General features: G+C 53.7%; 9 protein-coding genes across 9 annotated transcripts; 4 read left to right on the top strand and 5 right to left on the bottom strand.

Annotated features, from left to right (window-relative positions):
- Positions 1–345: 345 nt before the first annotated feature.
- J4E88_006903 (uncharacterized protein) lies at positions 346–890 on the bottom strand (the record flags this gene model as incomplete). The annotated part of the gene is made up of 4 exons (XM_049400525.1): positions 346–525; positions 580–638; positions 688–828; positions 878–890. 4 exons carry the CDS (start codon positions 888–890, stop codon positions 346–348), a joined length of 393 nt encoding a protein of 130 aa, XP_049253473.1.
- Positions 891–1648: 758 nt separating this feature from the next.
- J4E88_006902 (uncharacterized protein) lies at positions 1649–2428 on the top strand (the record flags this gene model as incomplete). Its single annotated transcript, XM_049400524.1, has 2 exons — positions 1649–1712; positions 1761–2428. 2 exons carry the CDS (start codon positions 1649–1651, stop codon positions 2426–2428), a joined length of 732 nt encoding a protein of 243 aa, XP_049253472.1.
- A 348-nt stretch (positions 2429–2776) lies between these two features.
- On the top strand, positions 2777–4113 carry J4E88_006901 (uncharacterized protein; the record flags this gene model as incomplete). Its single annotated transcript, XM_049400523.1, has 2 exons — positions 2777–2891; positions 2942–4113. The coding sequence occupies 2 exons, from the start codon at positions 2777–2779 to the stop codon at positions 4111–4113; spliced, it is 1287 nt and encodes a 428-aa protein (XP_049253471.1).
- Positions 4114–6034: 1921 nt separating this feature from the next.
- On the top strand, positions 6035–7369 carry J4E88_006900 (uncharacterized protein; the record flags this gene model as incomplete). The annotated part of the gene is made up of 1 exon (XM_049400522.1): positions 6035–7369. One exon carries the CDS (start codon positions 6035–6037, stop codon positions 7367–7369), a length of 1335 nt encoding a protein of 444 aa, XP_049253470.1.
- Positions 7370–7391: 22 nt separating this feature from the next.
- Positions 7392–11090, top strand: J4E88_006899 (uncharacterized protein; the record flags this gene model as incomplete). Its single annotated transcript, XM_049400521.1, has 2 exons — positions 7392–7489; positions 7541–11090. The coding sequence occupies 2 exons, from the start codon at positions 7392–7394 to the stop codon at positions 11088–11090; spliced, it is 3648 nt and encodes a 1215-aa protein (XP_049253469.1).
- An 877-nt stretch (positions 11091–11967) lies between these two features.
- Positions 11968–13620, bottom strand: J4E88_006898 (uncharacterized protein; the record flags this gene model as incomplete). The annotated part of the gene is made up of 1 exon (XM_049400520.1): positions 11968–13620. The coding sequence occupies one exon, from the start codon at positions 13618–13620 to the stop codon at positions 11968–11970; it is 1653 nt and encodes a 550-aa protein (XP_049253468.1).
- Positions 13621–14266: 646 nt separating this feature from the next.
- J4E88_006897 (uncharacterized protein) lies at positions 14267–16907 on the bottom strand (the record flags this gene model as incomplete). Its single annotated transcript, XM_049400519.1, has 4 exons — positions 14267–15206; positions 15636–16335; positions 16693–16872; positions 16904–16907. 4 exons carry the CDS (start codon positions 16905–16907, stop codon positions 14267–14269), a joined length of 1824 nt encoding a protein of 607 aa, XP_049253467.1.
- A 2043-nt stretch (positions 16908–18950) lies between these two features.
- J4E88_006896 (uncharacterized protein) lies at positions 18951–23003 on the bottom strand (the record flags this gene model as incomplete). Its single annotated transcript, XM_049400518.1, has 1 exon — positions 18951–23003. One exon carries the CDS (start codon positions 23001–23003, stop codon positions 18951–18953), a length of 4053 nt encoding a protein of 1350 aa, XP_049253466.1.
- A 581-nt stretch (positions 23004–23584) lies between these two features.
- Positions 23585–25914, bottom strand: J4E88_006895 (uncharacterized protein; the record flags this gene model as incomplete). The annotated part of the gene is made up of 2 exons (XM_049400517.1): positions 23585–25172; positions 25280–25914. 2 exons carry the CDS (start codon positions 25912–25914, stop codon positions 23585–23587), a joined length of 2223 nt encoding a protein of 740 aa, XP_049253465.1.
- Between the last annotated feature and the right edge of the window lie 546 nt (positions 25915–26460).

Here is a 26460-nt window from a genome sequence, read left to right as displayed (position 1 = left end):
CCAGCAGTTAAACCGTGGTTGCGAGGGCCGTCACGATGAGATTGAGTATACCGCGGAGGAGATTTGCACGAATCATGTTCCCCTTGGCAGCTATTGGCGCATTGGCGACAACGTCATACCTAGGGATCCTGTATTCTGCAGGTGTGGAAGCCCCTCAGAAGCCTCCAGCACAAGACCGGATAAACACACACGTCGATAGAGACATACAGCTGCCACTGTTCACGAAACACGTTGACGATACCGAGGGGCTGGCCAGAGCACTGGTCTCAAAAGGATTGAGCTAGTCCTTCATTGGATTCTTGGTTGCTTCTATGGGTCTGACCAATCATAGCCGTCTCTCCTCCGCTACCACCCGCGCCTCTCAAACTTCTCTGGGCGACCATACTGCTGGGGGTCGTACTGGTCCGCGCCATGGTTGTCGATGTAGTGCTCGTCGTACATGCGCTCTGCATGATGCTCTGCGTCGCGCTTGGCCTTCTCGCGGTCGAACCAGTCCTCGCCCTTGGTCTCGGCGAGCTTGTCAACCTACAGACGTCCAATTAGCCGCCATCCCATACACCGTCACACGGTGATGCTTACCTCAGCGCCTGCGAAGCCGGCAAGAAGCTCTTTGGCGAACTGATGGGATACCGGCTTGCCTAAGACGACGTCAGTGTGCGATAAGATCAAGTATGTGAAGATACATACCTTCTTTGCGCTGGTGGTCTTCAAATGCCTTGAAGCCTGCGAAAGCAGCTCCTCCAGCGATCATCTCGTGTCCCAGACTTGACTTGTTCTCTTCGAAGTTGTCATTCTCGTATACCTGCTGGTAGTTGTCTTCGTTCCTGTCTGTAATGGAGTCAGTGGGAGACATCTTCGATAAGTGAGACAGACGAACCCCAGAAACCCATTTTGATAGTTGATGATGTGAAGACGAAAAGATGAGGGGTGAGATTGGACTTGTCTGTAGTTCAGCAATGGTAGTTGAGTGTAGTGTCCATTTTAGAGGCGTACTTTGTCAGCCTTTAAGTATCTCTCCTCGGACAACCGCTGCCACGCGGCGTCATAATCGGCCAGCATTCATGCATCTGTTGGCAGTAACAAATCACTCATCGAGGCCGATCGTACCCCTCTCTTCTCGCGCTCAGCCATCCAGGGACCACTTGTGGCTCAGCTGTGAAGCACATGCAGGGTCCTTGAGCTCATTCTTGCGCCACTTTACGCACCAGACCGCTGACATCTTGATCTGAGTGGCTCATACTTCGTGTCGGCACGTTTGAAAGTATATTGACGAACCTGTTGTGGTATAGACGCGTGCGTAATGGGCCAGGATGTGGACGTCAGATCAACGGGACGCTCGGCACAGTCAAACAAGCTTCCTTGGTAAAGCTTAGCCTCGCATGACGGAGCGTCTAGGCTCGGGAGCTGAGGGGCTGCGCCTGCAAGAGGTTCCAAATACTCATTGAACAGTACCACAGGATGCGAAACGAAAGTTGAGTTCTCTTGCCAATACTGTAGCTTGGCCTCAGGTAGGATACCTAGGTAGTTGGGGTTGTTGCTTGTTCCGTGGTAGAAAGCTTGGCTAGTTAGCGCGCGATCATCTCCCGTGCGACTCTCAGGTGCTCCAACTCCACCATGTACTCAGCCACAACCCCATCTTCACGACAACATGCCGGGCCGACTCCCCACGAAAGCTGACTTTCCATCGTCGGTGACCTTGAGCATCACGCCACGTACGTCGCAATCTCCAGAGTCGCTCTTACCCTCGCTAACTCGTGCAGCGCCGGCTTCGCAACCACCCACGAACATCTTGATCCTCCTACACGGCCTCGGCGACACGAATGCGTCCTTCACGAAGCTCGGCGAGCAGCTGAACCTCCCAGAAACAGCATGCATTGCGATACAGGCGCCGAACCCTCTGCCGTTCGATCTCGGTGGAATGCACTGGGGTGAAGACATGATCTTTGACTCCACCACGGGCGAAATGGATATGGATACCGGCGTCCAGAAGTCCACACTTCTGGTCCTAGATCAAGTCATTCGCGAAGGTCTCATCGGCAAATGCGGCTACAAAGCACGCGAGATCATGATCTTTGGGTTCGCGCAAGGCGGCATGGTCGCACTGCAGGCTGCTGCCCAGCTTGAGGAAGAACTAGGCGGGGTAATCAGTATCGGAGGACCTCTATCACAATCAGTGCCGCTGAAGGCTTTGGAGAAGAAGAGCAAGACCCCGGTGCTAATCTGTAAAGCAGACAAGAAGTCTGCAGTCACCGACAGTGCGACTATGAAGCTAAAGGATGCTTTCCAATATATCGAGTTCAAAGAATGGAAGAAGAACGGCGATGGCATGCCGAGCAGCCGCGACGAGATGCTGCCCATCATGCAGTTTTTTGCTCGTCGGCTACGGAGTACTAGAGGAGTTCCGGCAGGTAGCGTCGAGATTGCATAGGCACGTCACTGAGGATATCGCGAAATGTCTTGTCGAGGTCAGTCAAAGCCCCCTTGGGCCACTACGCGCATGCGGCGCCTTTCCAAGTGCTGGGTAGGTAGCAAAGCAAGGACACCAAAGAATATAATCGGCTCCCCAAGCATCACGCGATCTGGACTTGAAAAATCTTACACCCACACACATTCAACGTCGCTTTCCCCACCACATTCCTGTCATCGTGCCTTCCTGCCCTCGTGATGCACGTGGCGTGGTCCGAGCGCCTTCTACGTCACTTCCATTCTTGAACACCATTCGCTCATCGTCTTCCACCTCCCGAAACCTACACACGCTTCACCGCTAAACACAGCCATGGCGGTGCCGAGGAATTCTTTGCGAGCCTTTCTCACACACGCGAGAGGCGCTCTCCGGAGCGCCATTGAAACTAGTCAGAAGATTACATTCGTCATTGGCAATGAGTCTGCGGGTGAGCATGACTCCTGCTCCACAATGGCGCTGCATACTCATGAAATGCAGACCTTGATTCGATGTCATGTTCCATTTTGTACGCATACCTCCGGTCCATGTCGCCGCCCAAGAATGCCTTTAGCCCACTTTACGTACCAATCACAAATATTCCAGCGTCCGATATTCAGCTACGACCGGAATACTTGGCCGTGTTCAAGCACGCCAATATTGAGTCAAAGCACTTGATCACGTTGGATGACCTTCCTGCTTTGTCAGACATACAGTCGAAGCTCGCGCCTGAAAATACCAAATGGATCTTGGTAGACCACAATGCGCTGCAGGGCCAATTGGGCAAGATCTATGCAGAGCGTGTCGCTGGTGTCATTGATCATCATGACGATGAGAAAAAAGTACCGGAAGACACAGGCGACGAGCCGAGGATAATCGAGAAGTGTGGCAGCTGCACTAGCTTGATTGCAAACTACTGCCAGCCATCATGGGACATGGCTTCCGCGTCTGGCTTGTCTTCGGGGGCAGCCCATGCGCAGGGTGACAGCATGTCCAACGACGCTGCCTTTGTCAAGCGCTGGGATGCAGACGTCGCCCAGTTGGGACTGGCCAGCATTCTCATCGATACGGCCGATCTCCACGACGAGAACAAAACGACCGAGCATGACCGTAAGGCTGTCGAGTACCTGGAAGCTAAGATCATGCTCTGTCCCCCGCTGGCTGCAAGCTTCGACCGCGCCAGCTTCTACAAGGAGATCAACGCAGCAAAGAAGGACATTGGAAGCCTAAAGCTGCAAGACATACTTCGGAAGGATTATAAGCAATGGGACCAGGGTAGCCGAAAGCTCGGTGTCAGTTCTGTTGTCAAGCCTATAGAGTTTCTCCAGAAGAAAGCTGGCGACGAAGCAGGTGCTCAGGCATCCGACGCGTTCCTCAAAGCGTTGGAGGACTTTGCAAGGGAGCGTGAATTGGACATGTATTCCCTGATGACCACGTCGTCGGGTGCAGATGGGCAATTCCAGAGAGAACTGTTACTATGGGCCTTCAACGACGGCGCCGTGTCGGCTGCCAAAACATTTGCCACGAATTCAAAAGATGAGTTGGGATTGGAGGACTGGCAGGGCTCCGACGACATTGACAGCACGAGCGAGTGGAGAAAGACTTGGTGGCAGCGACAAGTGCAGCACAGTCGGAAACGTGTCGCTCCTCTACTCAGGGAAGCCATGCCTTGACTATGGGTTCTGGGCAAGCTGTGATGGAGTCGCGGAGGCAGCGATCGGGTACAATGGTGCCGGTAGAGCGCTACGCTGGCGCGTTGGTGTCGGATTAGCGGGGATCGCCACGATTTCGCATGTCTTGCATTGTAGATAGGCGCTTAGCAGCGATTGGGCAGGGCGACCGTCAGCCCAAATGCCGTTGGGTAGAGTACGTGGAATGGCCATGGGTACCTGAAGAAGGAGCGGTCTGTATGCGGCAATCGTGTGGCGGGGTATTACACGCGACCGGCAGATGGTCGACGATCTCCGATAGCCAGCTGGAAACGAAACATGTTCAGTGTAACATTTCAACGCCCACGCAGGATATTCTTATCTCGTAATATTACGATCGCGATTGAGTTGCCATGCACCAGGATATAGCGGCAGACGCACTGCGACTGCAAACATGCAAAAGGAACGAAGCTCCGCAGCGACTGCAGCGATAGCCCCAAGCAGGAGATGCTGCAGAGAGTTTAGTATGTGGTGTGACGGTGCGGCTCATTGGATGGCGACTGGATATGCATGGCGGAGTGATGAATGATGTCGAGGATTGCGAGGCACTAGGCATGCACTGGGAGATGAATGGGAAAACATGGGTTCACAGCGGTGCAGCGCGATGCTTTGGCGTGCAGCATGTTGCATGGCATGGTCCTTTTTGACAGCCATGCGCTGGCAGCGCAGGGGAAGAGGGCGACTCCACTCGCCGGCCGTCACGTCAGGAGGGCGAGCAGAGCTGCGCGCAGGCGATTAGCTGAGGGGCGTCGTCTGTATTGGCGCTGCAGCTGCAGCGGCGAAGCGTGTTTGAGAGTTTACGAGTTGCGCTGCTCGTGAGGGCAGTGTGCCGTGGTGAAGGGAGGAGGGGTAGCGTTGAGGGGCGGTCGCAGAGGCGGCCAGCGATACCGCCTAGTCTCTCTATGGCGACATCAACACGGCCAGCACCAGCGGCGGGAGAGCGTCGCCGAAACTTCTACCAGAGCGACGACGGCGCCGATCCAAAGCGTGCGTTGTCGACGAGTCTCTGTGCGAGGCGGGGATGGCTGGTGTGGGAAGGCGAGGGTCTGAGCTGAGGCATTCGGCGGGCTGGTCCTCATTCGTCCCACTGCGATGTGCTGTTCCTGCAAGTCATCGCCTGGACGGCTCCATGGCGACATGGAGGCCGTGGGCAAGTCTGGCGGTCTGGCACGGCCACCAATCTGAAGCAGCTCCCCCGCTGTATTTCGCACACGGTAGGCTCTCTAGGCGGCTGGCGGCTTAGCAGTAGTATGGGATTAGTCGGGGGCCGTTGAGCTGCAGTCGTGACTTGTTACAGGGACTCGAGGACGAGGCCCAATCACGCTTCTTTTGCCTCGCTTCTGTATCATTACCACCTAAAGAGTCAAGACGCGCCAGCGCATACGTCGAGCGCGGTGGAGAGGGCGCGCCCAAAGCAGTTCTTCTTCTCCCAAGACTACCGCCCCATCTGGCAATGCCGTAGGGGATCTCTGCCACCTTTCTTGAGGTCCGCACCTTCCGTAGGGCTTCCATGGGGCTCTCTCATGGCGACATGATGCGACGAACCCAACTCACAGCCTCGCCGGCGCAGGCTGGCAGCACTCCGCGTAGGTGCCCATCTCCCTCCCCGTGCTCTGCTATCCCCCCCGTGCGCGAGCGCGTCTCCGGCCAATAGCTGGCGCGGGCATCAATGCGCTGCTCTGTGCATGTACGATGAGCTGGCAGGCGAGCCGACGCTGACTTTCTCGTAGCCGTGTCGCCCACCGTCACCCATGTGTCGTCCAGATGCCACACGCCCTCGCACACTACTTCTCAAGTCGACGACCCGCCCGCTGAGGCTCCGCCTAGGTCTCACAGCCCGCCCAGGTCGCCCTCACCTCGCGCTCCCAAACCACCACCGGCCACCATGGGCAGCCGACCTGGCGGAACTCCAGACGTCCACGCCGACCGCCATGGCCACCAGCAACTCCAGCGCCCCCAGATACCCGCCTCCATGTCTGCCCCCGCCGGCCGCCTGCCGCGCCTGCTGCCCGCGGATCTCTCCTCCTACACCGACTCGTACCTGCCGACTGCAGCCATCCCACCGTCCGCGACTTCCCTCGCCGAGCTCGCCCACCTGATCCGCCTCCAGGGCTACCAGGAGCAGCGCAAGACGCATGCCCGCGTGCGCCTGCACCGCTGGCTGGTCTCGAGCGCCCTCTCCGCACGTCTGGTACACTGCGGCGAGCTGGCCTACCGCACGCTGGTCGACAACTTCCGCTCCGACGACAAGAAGTCGTTCGCCTCCCTCTACAACGCCCTCAACGACGTCCGCAACTCGTGCGATGCCACGCGGCAATATGCCCTCTTGGAGCCGGATCTGGAGTTTGGCAAGTCCAAGAACTTCCGGAGCGAGAAGCCCCTCTCTGCATCCACTTTCCTCAATGAAGTCCCGTCCAAGATTCTGGACAACCTTCTCGATTTCATTTCCGAAATCCGTACGAACCCAGAATTTCTTGCTGCTCGTATTTCCAGTCTTTCGCAGCAAGAGCTCACTTCTCTTACGTCTTTCCGTCAGACCATGGACCCGATTGACTCGGTCATGTTTGCAAACGCCCGTAGCCGCAACGCTCCCTCGCAGAAGGCCCAACAGCAAGGGACAAGCCCGGTAGAACGCCTCCTATCTTTCCAGCGCCACGATCCGCTGTCTGCCCTCGTCTACACCATCTTCGCTAATTCATCCGGACCCGACTCGGCAGAGGACCTTCGCCGCACAGATGTATGGGCCACTGTTTGTGCCAAGCTCATCAAGAACAACAACCCTAACTTCATCCGCACTGTGCTCGATGTCTGGGCCGGCATGCGAGAATGGCCCGGAAAGACCAACTTGGAGCTCTATCTTATGCAGACCCTCCAGGATGGCCAGTTTCTGCTCGAGAAGCCCGAGGAGCAGGCCGCACGACCCGGAATGCAAGCGACCCCGCGCTCCAGCAAGGACACCATTGCAGCAGACGAGTTCTTTGACAAGGCTGTCAAGCGTCTGTTCGAGGTCGTTGACGATGAGCCCAGTGCCGGTGGCATTCCAGAAGGAGTCTTGGAGATTGGAAATGCCATCCTTCGCAAATTGGAGGACGAGAAGAGCCTGCGCAGGGCTTCGCAAAATTTCTTTGTCTCGCGTTGGCTCTTCTCTACCTTCCTCATGAACGCCATCATCCATCCCGAGGCATGTCTACCCTTTCTGACGCAAGAATTGCGAAACTAACACCCAACAGACCCATGGCATCATGATTGGCCACCACATCAGTGAGCATGCTCGCATCAAGATTCTGAAAGAGGTCGCCATCCGAGCGCAGAAATATGTCGTGAACATGACCTACAACTGGTATGGCGATATGCTGTAGTACCCTCTGGCTATCAGCTAACAAAATTGTAGGAAGCAGAAAAACGAAATCCTTCCTGAAATCCGCACACACATCGAGAACATCCTCGCTCGGTTTAAGCACACCAAAACACCCTCGAAGCCAATTTTGCTTCCTGCAAAGGCTATAACATCACCCAGAGAGACTGTGGAAGTTCAGCCATTCATTGTCTTGTCACCAGCCGACATTGTCACCCTGGTCAACGCTCTGTTCCCGGAGCGACGTCCGTCGTCCAGCCACATGGACAATGACAGCCAGCGCCGTACTGGTCTGGCTTCCTCTGCTTCTTCCATGTCTGGGATGTCGGTTCCATTCCGCAATGCCGCCGCTTCTGTGACTGACGCAAGCTCTATCCTGAGTGCCAGTGCTTCTTCAATGACCAGCGACCAGACCTCGCGTGAGCCACTTCTGGACAGCAACTTGGTATCCGGCGAATCACCGACAGAGATGAAGCCTGCACCAACAGAGCAATACGGAAGACAGCTGCGAATGGCATGTTCTGAGATGACTCGCCTCCTAGGTTTCGAAGCCACATCAGGCTCTTGCCATCCATGCGCAGAGCGATGGGCTGTCCTTTACATCTCCGCCGATGGAAAGCAGCTAAAGCCGCGTATGCGCAAAGACTTTGATGATGAGGATGAGCACGACGAGGACTCACCAGACAGCGACAGCAGCGACGATGAAGAGGGCGGAAACAGGTTCGATCTTGGCAACGACTACCACCAGCTGAAAGAGGCAATCGCCAAGCTGGTGGAGGAGTACGAGATTCCCAAGGATCTTGCGCCCGACAGCGAATCGAAGAACTTCAGCAACAGAATGACGACCCGCAAAAGCACTCGTGGACGTGGCCCAGTACGCAACGTCAGCGAAAATCTCGGATCACGCAACCCATACAACTCGACTCAGAGCCAGAGCCAGCTTACCAACATGATTGCCAGCCAAAGAAACGTCTCATCACGGCGCTCACCACAATTTCCTAGGAGTCACAGCAACCCTCAAGTCGGCGAGAAGCAAGAGAACAACTCAGTTCTGGTCACCATGCTTGAGACCGCCATGTACCAGTGTCAAGCACGATCCGATTTCGTCAATGCGCATATGTATTACAAGACATTGCAGAGTCTGAAAAGACTCAGCTCTCCGACACTGGTCAAGAACGGCTACGCAGCCCTTCTCAACTACTTCTCTCGCAGCCCGCGCGACCTCCTCAGCAAGGCAGCCAATGCCATTGAAGAGTTCGAGGCCTGGTTCGTGTGGCTCAAGCAGTCCCAGGAACGGTCAGATGGTATGGTCGAAGAGATGATGCTCACGTTCAGGAATCTTCGAGACAAGATGTGGTACATCACAGATGTCCGCACTTCCAAGCCATACGAGGACGCCAGGAACGTTGCGCTTGCTCTTAAGATCATGGACCAACAGTCAAAGATGCTTAATGTCAGAGGTCCGTCCGGTTCTCAACCGCGAAACAGCAACAGCTTCTTACGCCAGAACGAAGCTCAGCTGGTTGACCTAATGTCAGCTTCTCAAGATTTCGGTGGCCCGAACAAGCTGTCAGACGAGCAGTCGCAAATCACGCTGAAATGGCTTATGCAATACAGCGTGGAGAACTTCTGTAAAGGCGAAGAGCGGATACATCGTTTCTGTCTCGAAGTCGACAAGTGCGTCACCAAGGTCATTGGCGAGGGCGTTCTCGACGGGCCCGTGCTCTGGGCCAGCGATCTCTACAAACGCGACCAGCAGATTCTGGAGAGTGGACGGCAGAAGGGCGACCTGTTCTTGACTGGTGTTGGCACTCTTTCCATCGCCGGTGACGAGGAGTACGAGACCCACGGCCGACCTGGTTCTCGTAGCCATGACTTCTCACAACGACCAAGCCAAGGTAGTCTGCGTGCCGCAGCTAACCGCAATGGATCTTCCAGTTTCGACCAGAGCCCCTGGGGAAGAAACCCCATGGACGCCCCCGACTACTTCGGCGGGTCTTCACCCGTTCATGCAATCGACTCTATGGCTACTTTCTGGTCACCGTTCCAGACCCAAGCGCAGTCTCCTACCAACGCCACAAGCATCCGACCACGTACCGCATCATCATCGAAGGGTACGGTGATGCTGAAGCAATCTGCAATGGTCAACGAAGACAAGCGCCGCTTCATGCTCGATCTCAAGCAAACACTCACAGGCCTGCTTCTGAGTGACCTCGGAACAATGGTCTTCGCCAACGGTAGCGAGACCGACTCATGGTTCGGTGGTGATTTGCTAGACGACTGCTTCGAACGTAGAGATGAAGAAGAACGGAAACGCAAAAAGCAGCTCGCCAAGAAGAGCATGAAGAACATCCGGAAGCAGACCCTGCCCGATTCACGCAACTTGCCGCTGGAGACGCTCGGCCGCAACGAGCGTGGAACAGCGGCCCCGCCTGTTGCAACTTTCCAACACGCCAGTGCATCCGACGCTCACCAATCTGCCGGCGAGCAATCCTCGGCTTCCAGCGACGCGACTTCGCGTTCGGTTGGCAATGCCACAGCGAAGAAGGCTGGGCTACTCGAGTTCCCATACAACGTTGCTTTCCGACGGCTGTTGGGCAGGTTCCAGACACATCCCAACCCATACTCTAAACTGCATGCACTGTATGAGCTAGAGCTGCTCATCATAGCATCACTCTCTTCTCGAACGGGCCGCTCGTACAACAACCGTCGGGAGACTCTTCCCCCAGTTCCTCAATCACCCACCCTTGGCACCATGCCAGAGCTCAGTTCTCGCGAGCCAGCTACTCAAACTTCGCGTGCACAAAACCTCGAGGAAGCCATCGCCAACTGCGAGGAGCGCCGCTCCCACAGCATGAGCGTGGAACGCGTGAGCAACGCTTCCCCCCTGCCTCGCAACGGTGCACGCTCCCCAGTTGGACCACCAAGCACAGACATGATCGTCGAAGTCATCCAAGGCCTCTTCCGCGACGCTAACATCCGACCAAAGACCCTGTTCCGAGACCTGCAGTACATTGCATCCTTTGTGCCTGCGCAGATGCTGGACAAGACTGCACGAGGCAAGGCATTCTGGGATGTCGGTCTCGCTGCTCTTGGCCTCAAGCAAGATGTCTGCCGGATCATGGTAGAGCTCGTCGATGAGGTCATTACCCAGAACTCGAAGCGCGATGCAGGCAAAGTCAGCAGTGGAGCTGCTATCGAGAAAGCTGGTGCATCGTCCACTACACCAGCTCCGGTTGATGAGCCGCTATCCAAGTACACCATGGAGGATGCCGGACGCATGCTCCTTATCACTGCCAAGGAAGGCGATGCTGTAGCTGAGCGTGAGCTTGCTATCTTCTACCTCACCTCACCCGAGCTTGTCCATCGCACAGTCCTGCCGCTCACCAGGCCCAGCGAGGTCTTCAAGACTGAGCTTCTCAACCGTGAGAGGAAGGCGTCGCAAGACCCCGCCCGCAGCGACCCAATGACCATGTGTGTCGCGCAACACTGGATGGAGCAGTCCATGAAGGGCGGCGACCAGCTTGCCGCCAAGTACTTGCGCCAGCGCAGCGAGCTGGAGAACATCAACCCGAGCAGGGCATAGTATGTCTTTTTCCGCATTTGGTGTTCGACTCTGCATTGATACCCCCGACCCGTCGACCTATTCTTCATTACCAGCGATACTGCGCGAACCTTTATTCATGCATTTCCGCCATGCGCACAACATCTTTACGGCCTATATACAACCATGACGGCCGGTCAAGCATAGCGAGGAGTTTCCCCATTTTATGTCTTTCACATTACCATCAAGGTTTTCGACTTTAAGCAAGCATGATTCCCCCTGTCGCCTTGATCTTCTTCTATTCGCGTTCTAGTTCATGTCTTCATCATCTTATAACTTTACTCTTGTTTTTTTCCTCAAACCCGGCGCAAACATGAAGGCTTCGACGATATATGACGCTTGTAGATCCACAAGGAAAGGGTACAACGGATGGGGATACCAAATATACCAGGGCTCTTCTTCGGGAACATTTATGGAGCTCGCGCATGGCCAGTGCTCCATTACTTGTCTTCTCCTCGGATTGTTTTCCACCGATGGGCTTTCTATATGCATGAGAATAGGCTTCCTTCAAGGATACGACAACGAATCTCCTTGGACATGAACAATATCCCTTTTTTTGGGCTGGTATCTGAATGTTTACATACCATATAGCGTAGATTTCTCTAGCTCTGCTGGGTAGTATCGGCATTGGAATGGATAAATTGTGCAAAAGTACTGGACTGTGTGAGTTTGTTGATGTGAGCGTGATGGAGCGAATGTGATGGACAGTAAGATGGTGTTGCAGTGAGTTGGATGCCTGGTATAGTACATGCTGATGATGGAATATATTGACTATCCTACTCGACAAAGCATAGCTACCACAACAACCCCAATCCCGTTACCAACATCTCAATCTCCTCGATACTAGTACACATATCACTCAAGACATCAACTCTTCAAAAACATCCATCCACGAACCACCGGGAGCTGGACGAGGCGAACTCTCCGTGCTATCATCCGGGCTATCCTCCGCATGCGCCTGATGCGGGGTTATCCCACACACACGGTGCGTGGAGTCTTCGACACCAGTTTCGTAGCTAGAAGATCTGGCAGCTTCCTTTGGGCGCATGGGTAGACGAGTGGGTTCTTGGAATGACAGATTGCGGTGAGTGTCTGGTTTGGCGGCGAGGGTTGTACGGGGTGGGTTTGTAGCGATGGAGCGGGCGGTCTTGGGAATGAAGATCCTGGTGGTCTTCTTGGAAGGGTTTACAACGGGGGGCGGGAACAGAGGTCGAGATGAGGATGACGGTTGTTGCGCAGCTTTGGTGGATTGGGCTAGGATGTCTAGAAGCTTCTGGTCCTCAGCCGAGTACGCAGCGTTCTTCTTGTTCTTGCTCCTGTTCGCGTGCGCAGCGTTCTCCAAGTTCTCGCGCGCACGCTCCAGTGCAGCTTCCACTTCTCGGACATAGGCCTTCTTCAGTGGCTCCCTGCTCTCCCAAGCAGGGAGTTTCCTGGAAGCTTGGTAGTACTCATCGGCCAGGTTTTGGTACTCATCAGGCAGGTTCTGGTCGTCGATAATTTTGTTCCTGGTTGCGTGATCGAGTCCTCGGCCGTAGAAGCGGAAGGGATCGAGTTCGTCCCATGCCACAGAGTGGCTCAACCAGGCAGGACGAGAGCTGGGGTGTATATCCATGAGAGTGTCGAGCGTAGCCCGGGCTTTCGAGTGTGTTTTGGTTGTTTCATTCCGTGCCTCGTGTGCAGGTTCCCGGCCGTAGAAGCGGAAGGGGTCGAGCTCGGCGGCCACTGTCTGCTTGGGTGGTGATCCTACGCGCTTGAAGCTCAACTTCTGCTCTTGGCGCGGTTGCTTTCCTTGCTTTGCAGGGTTCTCTTGGAAGAAAACAATGGGTTTTGATCCTTGGTCTTCTTGGTGAATGATCACATTACGGCTTGGAGGATTAGCTGTGTAAGTGTGGGTTTGAGCAGGTTGTAGGTCTTCTCGGTAGATAACCATATGACTGCAACGATGATCAGCTGGGGATGCTTGAATCTGACCAGGTCCTACACGAAACCGGCCGAAGTGTTGCTGTTGCGATTGCTCGACCGGAGAATTGGAAGAAGGCGTGTCGGACCCGTGAGGAGTGCGGCCTGTGGGAGCGGAGTCATGATGTTCTTCGGCATGACCTTGTGCGTAAAGCTCAGCAGAATCGTTGATATATTCGACATAACGGCCGACCAACTCCTCACCTCCCTCAAAATCGATGACATCCCACAGCCACTCGAAATCGACCGGAAGGCCGAATTCATCATCGAATGTCGGAAAGCCATGACCAGACTCCCACGCGTACATCTCCATGTCGTCAAGGTACTGGGAGCCTTGGAGCCAGTCGCTGATGAGACCTCGCACGGCAAGGCTATTCTGGTAAATGGGATCGTCGGGTCCTTCTGAAAGATGTAGTTGAGTCCGTTCTAGGTATGCAGCAAGGGCTTCGAGATCTTGCGGCGGCATGGGTCGTTGGGTGTCCAAATCGATCGGTAGTGTGAAGAAGAGTTCGGAGCCGCTTGGAAGACGCACACAGTGCCCATTTGGATGCATGATGAACTCAGCGCAGCGCCTATCGCTAGTACGTAGGAAGAAAGGCATGTTCTGGAAGGTCGATAGTGAGATGTACTTGATAAAAAGTGCTCTTGTTAAGTTGCTGGTGTTTTGATGATGTGAGGGCTTAGTGGATGTGGTAGATTAGTAGAGGAACAGAGGACTTATATACCTACTGTATGTGACAGTTACTCTCGTGAAATTTGCACTCTTGAAGCCCGGTAGCTTACGTATCTAACTATGGTGTTTGAATCCAGCGCACCAAACCGTCGAAGACGTACTGTAATCACTCGTGGGGCTCTGCGCTGGCATGACAGATTCTACAGACATAGCTAGTGATCGAAGTATGGGTACTGTCAGTCGTGTATTCAGGATGTTGACGAGTCTTTTCATTCAACGGAGTAACTTTACATGGGTAGGACATGAATTTCAGACGTTATGAGTGGCTCATCAGCTCTACGTTCAGTATCTACCTGCGCAATTTCGCTTTCCTACTCTGCCACATGCGCTCTTCCCGCGTTGACGTTCTTTCGTGGAGCCTCGTTGACATCGCAAACGAGGTGTGTAGGCGCGACATACACATGTGAGATCACCTCTGACGCGTGCGCACCTGCAAGGCTTTGTGTAAAGACAGTCTCATTTACAATTATCTCCGGTTTGGTGGTTCTTGTGAGACTACTAATTCAACATTTCCAACATCTCCACCATCGTGCGAAAACTCTGGATCCGATTTTGCGCGACGATACCCTCGTCGGTTTTGCAGCGGATTCGGCGGATTGAGCCAAGTTCGTGTACTGGTGCGCATGCGTCCTTGCTCGAAGAAAGGAGTCTCCTCGTTGCTATGCTCCTCGTTGCTATGCTCCTCGTTGCTATGCTCCTCGTTGCTATGCTCCTCATTGCTATGCTCCTCGTTGCTCATTGGGTCCTCTACTTCATGTTGCTGGTGCTCTTGTAATGCCGTCGGGATAAAAGGTGTCGAAGAGTCATCACTTATACGCGAACCACTGGGCACGCTGAGTGGTACGACCGGGGCGTTGCTTTCGTTGTGTATTCCACGTGGTGTGATTGCTGGCGAGGATGAGGAGTGTGCTGTAGCGGATGTATCGAGCACAGCATTATGCGTTCCAGCGATGTTGCGCGTCCGCTCGAACGGGAATGTGGGGTGCCTATAGCTATTGTTTCTTGCATATGCAGAATCTGCGCGAGAGAGGACTGGTTTCTTTGTGGTATCCCAGGTCCACATGAGCGTTTTCCGTGGCTTTTTATCGGCACCGACCACGTTAATCAGTTTACCGATAGCGAAACCGAGTTTTCCTAGTTGAGCCAATGTGGCACGGGATATGCGGCGAGCGTGCATTGTCCGCAATCGATATTTGCGGGTCAATCGTAAACCTTCCATGGCGTCGTCGTAGTCTTCGGTTGAGAGGTGAGACTGCTGACACCATTCTACCGTGATATAGAACATAGATAGACCCATGACTGACGCGGTCAATGAGGTACCCGATACCCAGGTCAAGGTAATACCGTAGCCGTTCGACGTGAATTGTTGACTGAAATCAAGGTAGCCACCACCACCCGCCCAGTTACTGGTTATGCAGTTACAGGTTCTGTACAGCCCAGTAACCTGCGCCATGACGATATACATCTGTGAAAAAGTAGTCAGTAATGTACTTCTTACTCAGAGAACACAGGGGTAACTTACTAGCCATATGGTGTTGAATAACTCTATGGGTCGGAAGAAGACAAGGTCCCACTTTGCCTGCGTCTTCTCTAGGGACTTTTCGACTCTCTCTCTCCTACCTTCCCTGTGTCCCCATGGCCATTTGAGACAAATAGAGACTATACAACAAACAAGCAGGTCTCCCATGGTTTCGCACACATTGGAAAAGCCTTTTCCTAGTCTTTCCCATGTCGGCTGTGCATGCATCGTCCAATAATTGGAAATGCCATGTTTATGCAGGTAACCCTTAAGGAGGGTTAGCCAACGCGGAGTAATCTCATATGGCGAAAAGTACATCCAGACGGCCATTTCGACGATAAGCAGGCCCGTTGCGACGCTGAAGAATATGGTGTACCCTCCGCTACGACAACCGAGACCGATAGTGGGCGTGAAGTAGCTCAAGATAAATGCGCCTCCGCAACTTCCACCGACGATGACGATAGCACTGAAGATTTGCCAGAACTCTCGGAAATCGAACCAAACCAAACCCTCGTCGTTGACGGCACCCAATACCAGATAGGCTCGTGCTTCGTGTTCGATTGCCAGCCAGTCACGGCCCTTCTTTTGAATATAGCAATCCTCGATGTCACACAAAATGGCATGTGCGGCACCATAATGCCACCTAACGCGTGCTTGACCAGCGAAATCCACAAAAAATTCGTCCATGCACCGTTCTTTCTTCGCTACATTCTCGATCCTGTCTTCCAAATCAGGGTAGTTTTCCTCTCCTTGGTAGAGTTTAAGGTACTCCCTACGATTCGGCGGGTCACGTAAAGAAATGCGAACGTGGTCGACCAAGGTGTTCAGTTTCTTGCGGATCGCTTCTGCTGCGATTGGGTTGCGGTCTACGATAGAGCTCATGATGAGGACGGGGAACCAAGCCAGCAGACAGCCCAACGCTAGATCGTGAGCAGTGGTATTGGCTCCTAGTTCACTAAAAGCATCCTGGATGGAAAGTGCGAAAGCAAACAAGAACCACAAGATGGAAATAAAGACTATGATACTAGTGAGCGCGTGCGATCATATCGGATAAAAGTGATTACCTGGTACAGTGCCTCTTCTTCTCGTTTCGCGCACCTCTTGCGCCAGTATACGTCTCATCTCACGAAGCGTCTTGTCAGCATCTTTTAATATGAGGTCTCTGCTGAAGAGCGTGATGCGCAACAAGCACTCCGCCTCTTTATGATTATCCTTCGACATGACTGTTGAATTCAGTGTGTACTGGTTCAGGACCAGCAAGAGGTACATCGAGTCTCGCATGCTGGCAAAGTCGGTCGTGCGATGGTTCGCACAATGAGCCGTACAATTGGTCGTGCAGTCTCTTGTACAGTTGATCTTACAATCGAGCGTACAATCGAGCTCCTCGTATTCGGGCGTCTTGTCGTCGTATTTAACAGCCATGTCGACCATCAAGGCAGCTTTGGCGGAGACCTTGATGTTCCAAAGTACGTAGGACAGCGATGCGATAGGCGAGCCCACCCATCGCGTGATGGCCAGCACTGTTCTTCGAGCTGCGTTGCTCTCAAAGGGTGCTTGCAGGAGTATACCGATGGTCGGTAGTACCCATGTGGTTATTACTCCAGAAATATCTCTCCATGCGTAAAGATCTGCTTCGGAGCCACACACGTGTATGCACCCTTCTCTGGATATCTGGGTCATGTTATTGTACACAATGCCAAAGATGGTACCATTCCATCCCCATTGTCTGCGAAGTAACTCTCCATCGGGGGTGTTGGCTGTGAAGCGCGCTTCACATTCCGTGAAGTTGGTCATATCGACTGGAAGGCGCGCAAGGCAGAACTCGCTGTGGAGTTTACATGGCGGGTGGGCATGTCTTTTATCGGAACAATAGAATGGGCCTTTGACTCAGAATGCGGTCTGGTCCTGGTGGCAGGACTCACCGTGGAGTTGACATGGCGGGTACATATCGCCTTCATCGCCCAGTGCGGTTGCCAGGCTGCAACGCCACCCTGTGGTCCCCAAAGTGAATGCCTGTCGATAACAAGGTATCCAGTAGAATGGTACGGATATCGAGCCTCATTGTGAACCGGTGAGCGTTTGAGTATTGATGTCAGCTCTTGTACCACCTCACCTACCGTTCAGGTGGCTTGAATTTAGCCCAACCCGTGTCAGCCACGCATGGAGGGCGTGACGTGGTAGCTAATCCAGGCAAGTGGGCAACAGCTTTTTCCCGGGTTTGAACAGCTTGATATGTTATACCATCAATGTACTGGCGATGGCGCAGAAGTTATTGGTGGTAGGACGTTGAGACGTCCGTTGATTTTGTGGCATGAGGATGAGACCGCACGGGCAGCGGGTGTAACGCAACAGATTCCTAGAGCCGAGGTAAATAAGCGCACGTTAATTTGTAGACTGTAGTATGCTATCGACATCGCCATGGTTGGCGCGCGTAAAGAGTAACATGGATATGTCTCTGTACGGGTGCGATACTTCTCTCGTTCGTCCTAGCGGATGGGCCGTATGGAAAGCGGAAGTTCTGATTGCCTCGGCGTCTCCGGGCCTCCTCTGGGTCATCGCAGTACTATAGGATGACGGTGGCGCAAAGAAGGCGTACAGGCAATAGAGATAACGCTGAGATGAAGACACGATGGGGTGGTTGGGTGGGGGGCGGTTTATTATCCCAACGACGCGTTCGTGATTTCGCGGCGGCAACCGCGCCCGGCAAAGCGCGCCTGCCCGTCACTGCCCATCACGTGCTTCTAAACAATCGATCCACGAATCAACAATTCGCTTCCGATTCGAGCAACAACTCCAAAAAATACTCAATCAATGGGGTCAGTACTACCGCTTCGTCATCGATTGAAGAGACGGAGTAAAGTTTCAATTACGGCTCTTACAGGCCTCGGGATGAAGCCACACCAGATATACGGTATATCACATTTGTGACTTCTCTCAATTGTGAGAGTATCTTTTCGTCTAGGTCGTCGATGGTGCGGAATTTGTGAGTGGCAGCGCGAGATGGAATCATGGTAATATCAGCTGAAATCAACAGACCCTGAATAAACAAGTGAGGTCAGCACGGACTGGAATAGGCGGAGTAGTAGTACATCACGTGTCGATTATGAGCCCCCTAAGAATGGCTTCAGCTGCTTCTCAATTCTCGGACACATTGGACATCGCGCAGATTTACATATGTATATCAATGACGTAGATATTTGATAAGACAAGCTTCGTAAGCGTGGTGCTCATAATGCTCATAATACATAAATAGGGTATCGTTTCCCTTGGTACAGCAGGTATATACAACAAAGATTTTCCCCATGTCCAACAATGCCAAAAACACCATGCGATGCAAATATTCCATGCAAAAACCCATGAACACGCCGGCAACATCAGTTCAGACATGCGCCTTCTTCCTCCCCCTCTTCTCACCCTCCTTCCTCATGCGACCCAACCTGGTCCCGCTACCAGGTTGGCTCGCCCTCCACCACGTCAGGGGTTTAATCTTGACATGCCAACCGCATTCCTCCACCGATTCGATTCTTTGTTTCGAAACGATGTTGCGGATCTGTTCCGTCGCAACGAGGGGCATGTAATGTCCTGGTGCGAAGAAGTCGCGTTCGGCGTCGCCCCGAAGCGCGGGACTTAGTCATGAGAAGAAGTACTTCGATTCGCGGAGACGAGATACGTCCCAGCCGCCCTTTTGCGGAACGGGCGGGAAGCTGAGTGGGATCCATACTTGGATCGTGCCCTGATCATATGCGACACGGGATGCAGATTTCTTCTTTGTCGCGTAGCGACCGCCTTGGGGATCTTGCTGGGGATCTTTTGCAAGATCCTCGGCGTCCTCTTCCACAATGTCCATGGTGGATTCAGTGGTGGTGACGGCATCCTCCTCTTCGCCCAAGGCCTCGTCCTTAACCTGTGTTTCCCTGTCGGCTGACTTCTTATCTTTGGTCTCCCCAAGAAGACTAAGCCTGTACGAGTGGAGTGCCTTGGGATCCTGATTCTCAAGCCAGATGCTGGTAGGTGTGACCATCTCTTCACCTTGCTTCCTCTTCTCGGGATCTTGACTATTTAGAAGCTCTTGCCGCTTGGCCTCGAGCGCTACTTCCTCGAACGAAGCATCTCCGTGCCGTGAGCCATTAGCTTTCGAAAGAATGCCCTTAGCTTGACGGCGCTCATGTCTCCACAGGGTAATCTTCCGACTAACGTCCGCGCCGATATGAAGGGTGGCACGGTACATAGCCCCTGCATAACGCGCAGTGAACTCTGCGGCGAGACGGTCGACGATGTCTTCGGTGTGCATTCGTACGAAGGCATCGCGAAGAATGACGTTGAGGTTGGGGATGTCGGAAGCGTGTGTCCAGAAACTGTCGTGTACGGCGGCGAAGTCAAGACCCATCTCGCTAGCCTTCAATGCCGAAAGCAGCATGTGGCTCGCATCGAGAGAGTGGATGAAGTTGGGCGGAAACGCTTGAAGCTGTTTGCGTTTGTCGACTTCATCCTGCTGAGACTTCTTGGCGACTGTAATGTCTTGAATCTTGGTCTTGATCTTTTGAAATCCATCTTTCCGGTAGGGCTGCACAATGGGCATCTTCAGTGGGGTAGTCCAGATAATGCTAGTCGTAAAACTCTCCATAGCCTTGTTGAGTTGCTTTAGTTGACCTGCAGAGACCTTTTGTGGCGCCTTAAATTTCGGATCGTAGAGTGCTCCAGAAGGGTCTGCGCCATCGAAGCGGTCTTTGATCCGTTTGATCTGCTCAGCAGTGATTGATGTCGTTATGCGCTCGCCACATTCGCCAAGCCAGTATTGGATTTCCTGAGCACCGTTGAAGATCTTACCCAAAGCGTCAAAGATTTTGTAGGCAATGTACAACGCGACGCTTCCGAGCGAAGAAACCTGTTTTGTGGGCTCGAAGTTAGGGAACAAGTTGCGTAGCTCGTCTTGCACCTGCTGCTTCGCACCCATGAAGGTAACTCCATAAACATTAGTCATGACTGTTCGCTTCACAACTTTGCGTGTAATGTGGCCGTTGATGAAGCAAGCTTGTGCTAGACCTTTCTCGGCGTCTTTTGCGACCATCTCTTTGACAAGTTCAGCAACACCAGTGTAAATATCCTGTGGTCTGTCGGAAGGCTCAAGATTGACCTGACGAGCACCGGCGTAGTCACCACCGAGCGCTGCGTAATGTTGGAGTCCGTTACATGTTCCATCCTGATGAACAGGTAATTGTGAAACAAAACGGGTCGGATCAGGCAGATCATGGGCGTTCTTCAGCTCCATGCAGCAAGACAAGCATTGCCATGGGTCTTCCGCCTGAGTCCACCACCGTCTGCCGCCCAAAGGATTTGTCGCAGAGTCGTAGATCTCTTCCAAGTTATCCATGGTGAACTGTTCACGTTCTCGCAGACTAGCCTTATCGTAGCCGTAAAGGTTGGCAAGATGGATCTTGAGCCACTGTAAGCCGACAGTACCGAGCTCTTTGCCATTCGCGAACTTGAGAAGTCCTCTCGAAATATCGGATCCGATATGATTGAGAATAGGCGGGATTGGATAGGCACGACCTCGGAAGTCGACGCTGTGCGGGAAGAATATCTGCTTTTCGTTCACGTATGCTCGTGCCGTTTCTAGCTGGAAGTTTTGGAAACACCGCTGCGAATGCAGACCACCCACGCTGTTCTCATATTCCTTTAGAGCCCTGCCCCACTTCGCCCGTTCCTGTAATGTGGCATCTCCAGAAGGTTCTTTGGGACGTTTGAGGTTAGTAACAGAGTCTTCTCCTACAAGAGACCCAATACTCTCGCCAGAGTTCCACGCCTGAGCCATGACCTCGAAGACAGGAGTGTTGATCTGCCAAGGTACACGACCGAGCACGTCCAGACCAGCCATGACTTTGTTCATGTCACCGTTTTCGATGGCTGACTTGGCATAAGCACGCTGTGCGCTATCACCCGCCTTTTGGCGCACGACCTTCTGCGGGATGGTGTAGTACCCTCCATCTTCAAAACTGGACCATGGTTTGGGTTCTACTACCATTGGTAGCCTGACTGAATGGATGGCATGCACAGAATCGGTTCGTAACTTGGTGACGAGCTCATGGTGAGGCACGAGTAAGCCGAGCTTTTTGCCTTGATGATATCCGACTGCATGATGGAAGGCGGCCATATTACGGGACAGCGTCTTGCCAGTTCTGGGGTCGTTTGCGGTCACAGTAAGGGTTGCGCTTTGAAGCAAAAGCTCTAGACAGAGAGCCCCAATCCGGGTTCGTACGGATAGTGGTATGTCGGCCTTTTCGATTTGATAGCTCATTTTCGGAGGTGCTGGTGTAGAAGAAGCCCCTTCGGTATCTTTAGTCTCTTTGGAAAGTTTCTCAACCAAATTCATCCTGGTCTGCTTGCGCTGCTTGCGGAGGAAAGCATCACGTCTCGTTTGTGACTCGGCGTTGAGGTAGTCTTGGACGTCAGTACCGATGGAAACAGACAGAGCGGCGACTTTATAGGCGGAGTTGTCTTCGTCTTTGCCCTTTACTGCAGCCTGAGTAGCGCGAGCAACCGTGATTGCGGCCAACTTTTCAGGCCTGCATCTCTCCAGCCAAACACCGTAGGAAAGGGCTTCATCACGCGTCTTGACCTTTTCGGGATCGGACAAGGTGTCCTTGACGTTTGCAATGCGCTGCTTGAACAGCGGTACGAGGGCCAAGTACCAGCCGTACATGATGGCCTGTATGGGCTTGGAGTTCATAACGCCATATATGCCAATCTCTTGCATCTTCTCATCTTCTTGCTTCCATCTCTCAACAGCAGCTTCTACTCCATCTTGTTCTATCTTCAGTTGTCGTGCGTATGCGTAGGCCCTGTCCTTGTCTTCTTGGGTCCCAGGCATATCATGAGGGTAGGGCACGCTCGACCCGTCGTCGAACATGGTGAGGGCTTGCTTCAGCGAGTCGAGACCCATGCCCTTCTGCCTCACAGGCTTGATGGGCTGTGCTGGATTGGACACCAGGCCGTGGTCTATAAGATTCTTGCGACCGGAGGGAGTGGCGACGTGGAGATCCTGGACCTCTTCGACCGAGGGGGGTTCGTTGAATGACTCCGGTTGCAGGCGGATCAATAAGTCCCACTCCTCGTCGGAGAATTCGGGAGAGGCGTTGATCTGGTCGAGAACATGGTCGCCGTGTCTGCGTGCGGTTGCAATGTATTCCCGTACTGCGTTTTCCTGCGTGCCCTCTTCTAGGAAGCTCATAGCCGCCCGGATCAGGGTAACAAAAGTCTGCGCATTGGGCTGGATGCGCTTGGCGACCATATTGTTCTTATACCAGTCTTGGACCTTCTGCATGCCCTCGGCACTTGGGTCCATCTGATTGCTTTCGAGCAGCGTCTGCAGATAGACATTGTTGGCATCCAAGAGCTCTGCAGCTTCGGGATTGAAGACGGAGGCGAGGCGGGCGATGATGCTGGCAGCGCGGTCCAGGCGGCCAACCCGCAGACAGGCGTAGAGATTCTGGTGTAGCTCGATCGGGTCGGCACCGAGGCCGTAGACAGAACGCATCGGTGGGGATGCCGCTAACGTGTCACGCACGACGAGAGGATTTGTGGCGTCCCATGGCTGGAGCCGCGACAGCTCGGGCGATTGGAACTGGCGTCCCAGCGACAGCGCAAACGGGTCGAAGGGGAGGGCCGAGGGCGGTGGGGGTTGCATCTGCGCAGACGTGGCGAGGGAGCGTGTCTCGTGCCGTGACGACAGTGAAGTCGGCCGTTGCCGCTGCCGTTGCCGTTGGCTCGCATCATGTGGTGTGTGTGAAGTCTTGCGGGAGAGCGCTGGGCAGAGCCATGGCAGCGTCAATTGCTGCGACAGCGTCGAGGGCGTCGTGTAGGCATTTCTGCGGATGTTCCGCCCTAACGCTCGTGAGAGCATGTCGTGGGAAGGAGCGTGGCGCGTGCAAGTCTATGGGGTATTAAACAGATAAGAAAGAAAGAAAACCTAGACTGCGCAACGCCAGAAGACAAGTGGAAGGGACGATGCAGTGAATCGGGGGTATCAACTGGACGTCGAGTTGCCTCGCAGTTGAAGTTTCTCTCTCATGGAAATTTTGGCCGACCATCAGATCCATGCCCGCGTCATCACCGAAACGGCATCGCCCCACCTTGGCGCCTTCCTCGCCACCCGAGCCACTAGCCACGGCCCTGCGCCTCTAGTCAGAGATGATTACATAACACGTCAATCATTCGCATCAGTACCAGGTGAAAGTGGTATTATACAAAGATTCATTCGAAATGGACTCATCGTGCTTCTACACTTTCAGCTGTAGGTCTCGTGATCGTCCTCTCCCTCGTCGACGTCGCAATAGGTAGCGCATCCTCGATCAACTTCTCCAACTCATCATCGATAGGCGCATCAAACATTTCCACCTCTCTCGTCTCATCATCCACCCAGTCACTACCGTCCTCGTCTCCAAAGCAGAACAAATCGCTAGCTTCACCCGCAACAACCTTCTTATGCTTGCCTTTGGGTATCTTACAGCCTCCAATTTCCGCGCGGAACAAGTCGGCATATTCTTTCGCCACGGTAGATATGTTTGCGAGAGCAATCAGTTTCCCGTCATAGAGAAGGTGGGGTAGGTGAGGTATCTCGGGGAGGTCGCCTTTGAAAGGCAGCGCTTGGTGGAGGGGCACTGAGCCTGGGATGACTGGCGGTTCGGGGTTTTGGGGTGGCTTGGGTGGTGCGTCGGCACGCAGGAACGGTGCATCTGTCTCCTTTGGTACGGCTGAACCTTCTTTCCCATCCTCAGATGGCGTCGCGGAGAATTCCTCGGGGATGTGATACAACTCGTTGTGGATGGTGACCAGTGCATTGTCCATCGCCGCAGGATACAGGAGCGAATAGCCCCGCGCGCGCATAAACTCGAGCATGTACTCTGTCCATGCCGGAAGGGTCTCAGACACCAGCTTTCCCCGAGATGTTGACTTGGTCGACTGCTGATGTTTCACAACACGGTTGCTGAGGAATGAATGCCACTCTGCCCATTTGTCCCCCAAGAACAACACCGCGTGACTGTTCGGAGCTTGCCACATGTAAGGCACGCTTTTAGCGTCAGGATACAATTTCTTGTACCGATCCGTGTGCATGTCGCTAGTCGAAGGAGCCTCCAGCTTTGTCTTGCCATCTAAAAGCGTTGGTGGTAACTCCAGGCTCATGCCCATGAGCTTTTCGTTATCTTCTGCGCCATAAGTGGAGTACTTGTATTCCAACAACGCATACTTCACGAAGTGGAAGTATTGTGGCGATAGCTGAGCCTGCGGTGAGAGCAGCAGCACATGCGAGTTGGCTGTGCTTGCAGGGTAGAACAATTCCAAGAAACGTATCGCCGCTTCCTCTTGATCATGGCGATGGGTTGAGATGCGGCGTCTGATGCTGAGACCGCTTCCGCTCGTTGGGTTGTCACTCTTTGGGGGCCATTTGAACTTTTCAACGTGCTCTTTGACTGATACATCGAGCTCGGCTGGTAGCTCGATCGTGATGCGGGGCAGTGTCAGACCGCTGTAATCAGCATCTTTGATCGACTCTAGCAGCCGAAGAACACTGGATGAGCCCGACGGGACTTGGATCAGAATGTCTACGGTGGGATCGTGCCAGTGCTTGAGCGAGCCGGCGTCAAGTCGCGAGACCCAGGCGAAGTCCTCTAATCTGTCCTTTGGTACTTCGACAAGAGGCATCTTTAGCGCACCAGTTTTACTTCGCATGCCTCGCACGAAGAATGCGTCTTCAGACATCCAGTCGTCGATAATGACTGCTTGTGGGTGCAGGAAACTGTTGATGTGCGACATGGCTCCTGTCACCGCTGTCTCAGCGCGTACATCGGTACTGTACCTATAAGCAGATTCTGATTAGCCCCGGCTATTTTGAAATAATAAACGTGATCCAGACATGTGCTTCCCACTACGACATTCATTTCATGCTTGGGCGAGTGTACATACTCTGTATAATCCGGTCGCGCATCATGCCACACCGCAGGACACTTAACCTTGTCTATCCCATTTATCTCTAGCAAATCTTCTATTGGTATATCCTCCCTCCCCATGAAAGTCGCGTGTACGTGGTTCCTGTTCCATTGCGACATGTCGCACACTATCGGCAAAAGCGTCGAGACGCTCTTCAGATTCGACATGGCAAACAGTATATTCCTATTCTTCTTCTCGTAGCCACCCGTTGCCGAAGCAGACGAGCGCAGCGAGCTAGCGAGACGGAAGAAGCGGATCTGCCCATCGTATGTATGCGGGATTGGGTCCCCGCGTCTGGGTTTTTGTATGCCCAGGGGCGATCCCGTAGGTTCGTCGTCGTTGCCGGTCGCGCCCGGCTTCTGATATGTCGATGAGATGGGTCGTCCGCGATATCGCTGTTCGACCACGGGGTCTTCGAGATCGTCCGAGCTGCCATGAAAGGTGTAATACAAGAGGCATAAGGCTACTATCGCGAGTAGTATCCTTCTCCGTCGCCAGCGGAGTGTGTGGTTCCACATCGACCAGCTAGACTGGCGCGCGGGCTTGTATCGGTGGTCATCGTCTTTCTTGCCCAGCTCTTCATCGCCTGGGAGCGTCGTCTTTCGATACATGGCGCCGCCAATGGAGTTCCGCTGTAACAACGCGTTTTAAAAAGCTTATCTCTCCGCTAGTATTCATCCATGGCGATATCGGAGTGAATGTCGCGTGCGATTCTACGTGCGGGCGGTGGAAGCTGTGTGAGCACGCGACGGGTTGCTGACCTCAGCTATGGGGGTAATACGGAGGGTTCCAAGTCGAGAGAAACGGATGCGCGTATCCTGGTATCATGAAAACAACATAACGGGCGGTGTGAGGTCCCTTCAAAGGCGTGTCGGAGGCAAGGGAAGAGGACATCTGGAGTTGCGATAACCTCGATTCATTGTCCTCTCGGAAAGCACATCCCTGCAACGCATCATCCCGCTCGCTTGCAGCTGCCGCCACGTGCCGTCTACGCTACTGCGAACCCTCTCCTGCTTCCCTCGCAACTGCCATCTCGTCCCGAAATCACGCGTGAGCTGCCACTTCATCGCTTCCTCGACTGTCTGTATAGACGCGCTGCATACGATCATCACGCCAATTCGCAACACAGCTGTGGAGCTTTACGGACGCCAAAAGCC

The sequence above is a fragment of the Alternaria novae-zelandiae genome (assembly GCF_023758075.1).
Source record: "Alternaria novae-zelandiae strain BMP 2774 chromosome Unknown scaffold_14, whole genome shotgun sequence".
In the NCBI taxonomy this organism is placed as follows: domain Eukaryota; kingdom Fungi; phylum Ascomycota; class Dothideomycetes; order Pleosporales; family Pleosporaceae; genus Alternaria; species Alternaria novae-zelandiae.
This window is presented reverse-complemented; position numbering and strand designations above follow the sequence as displayed.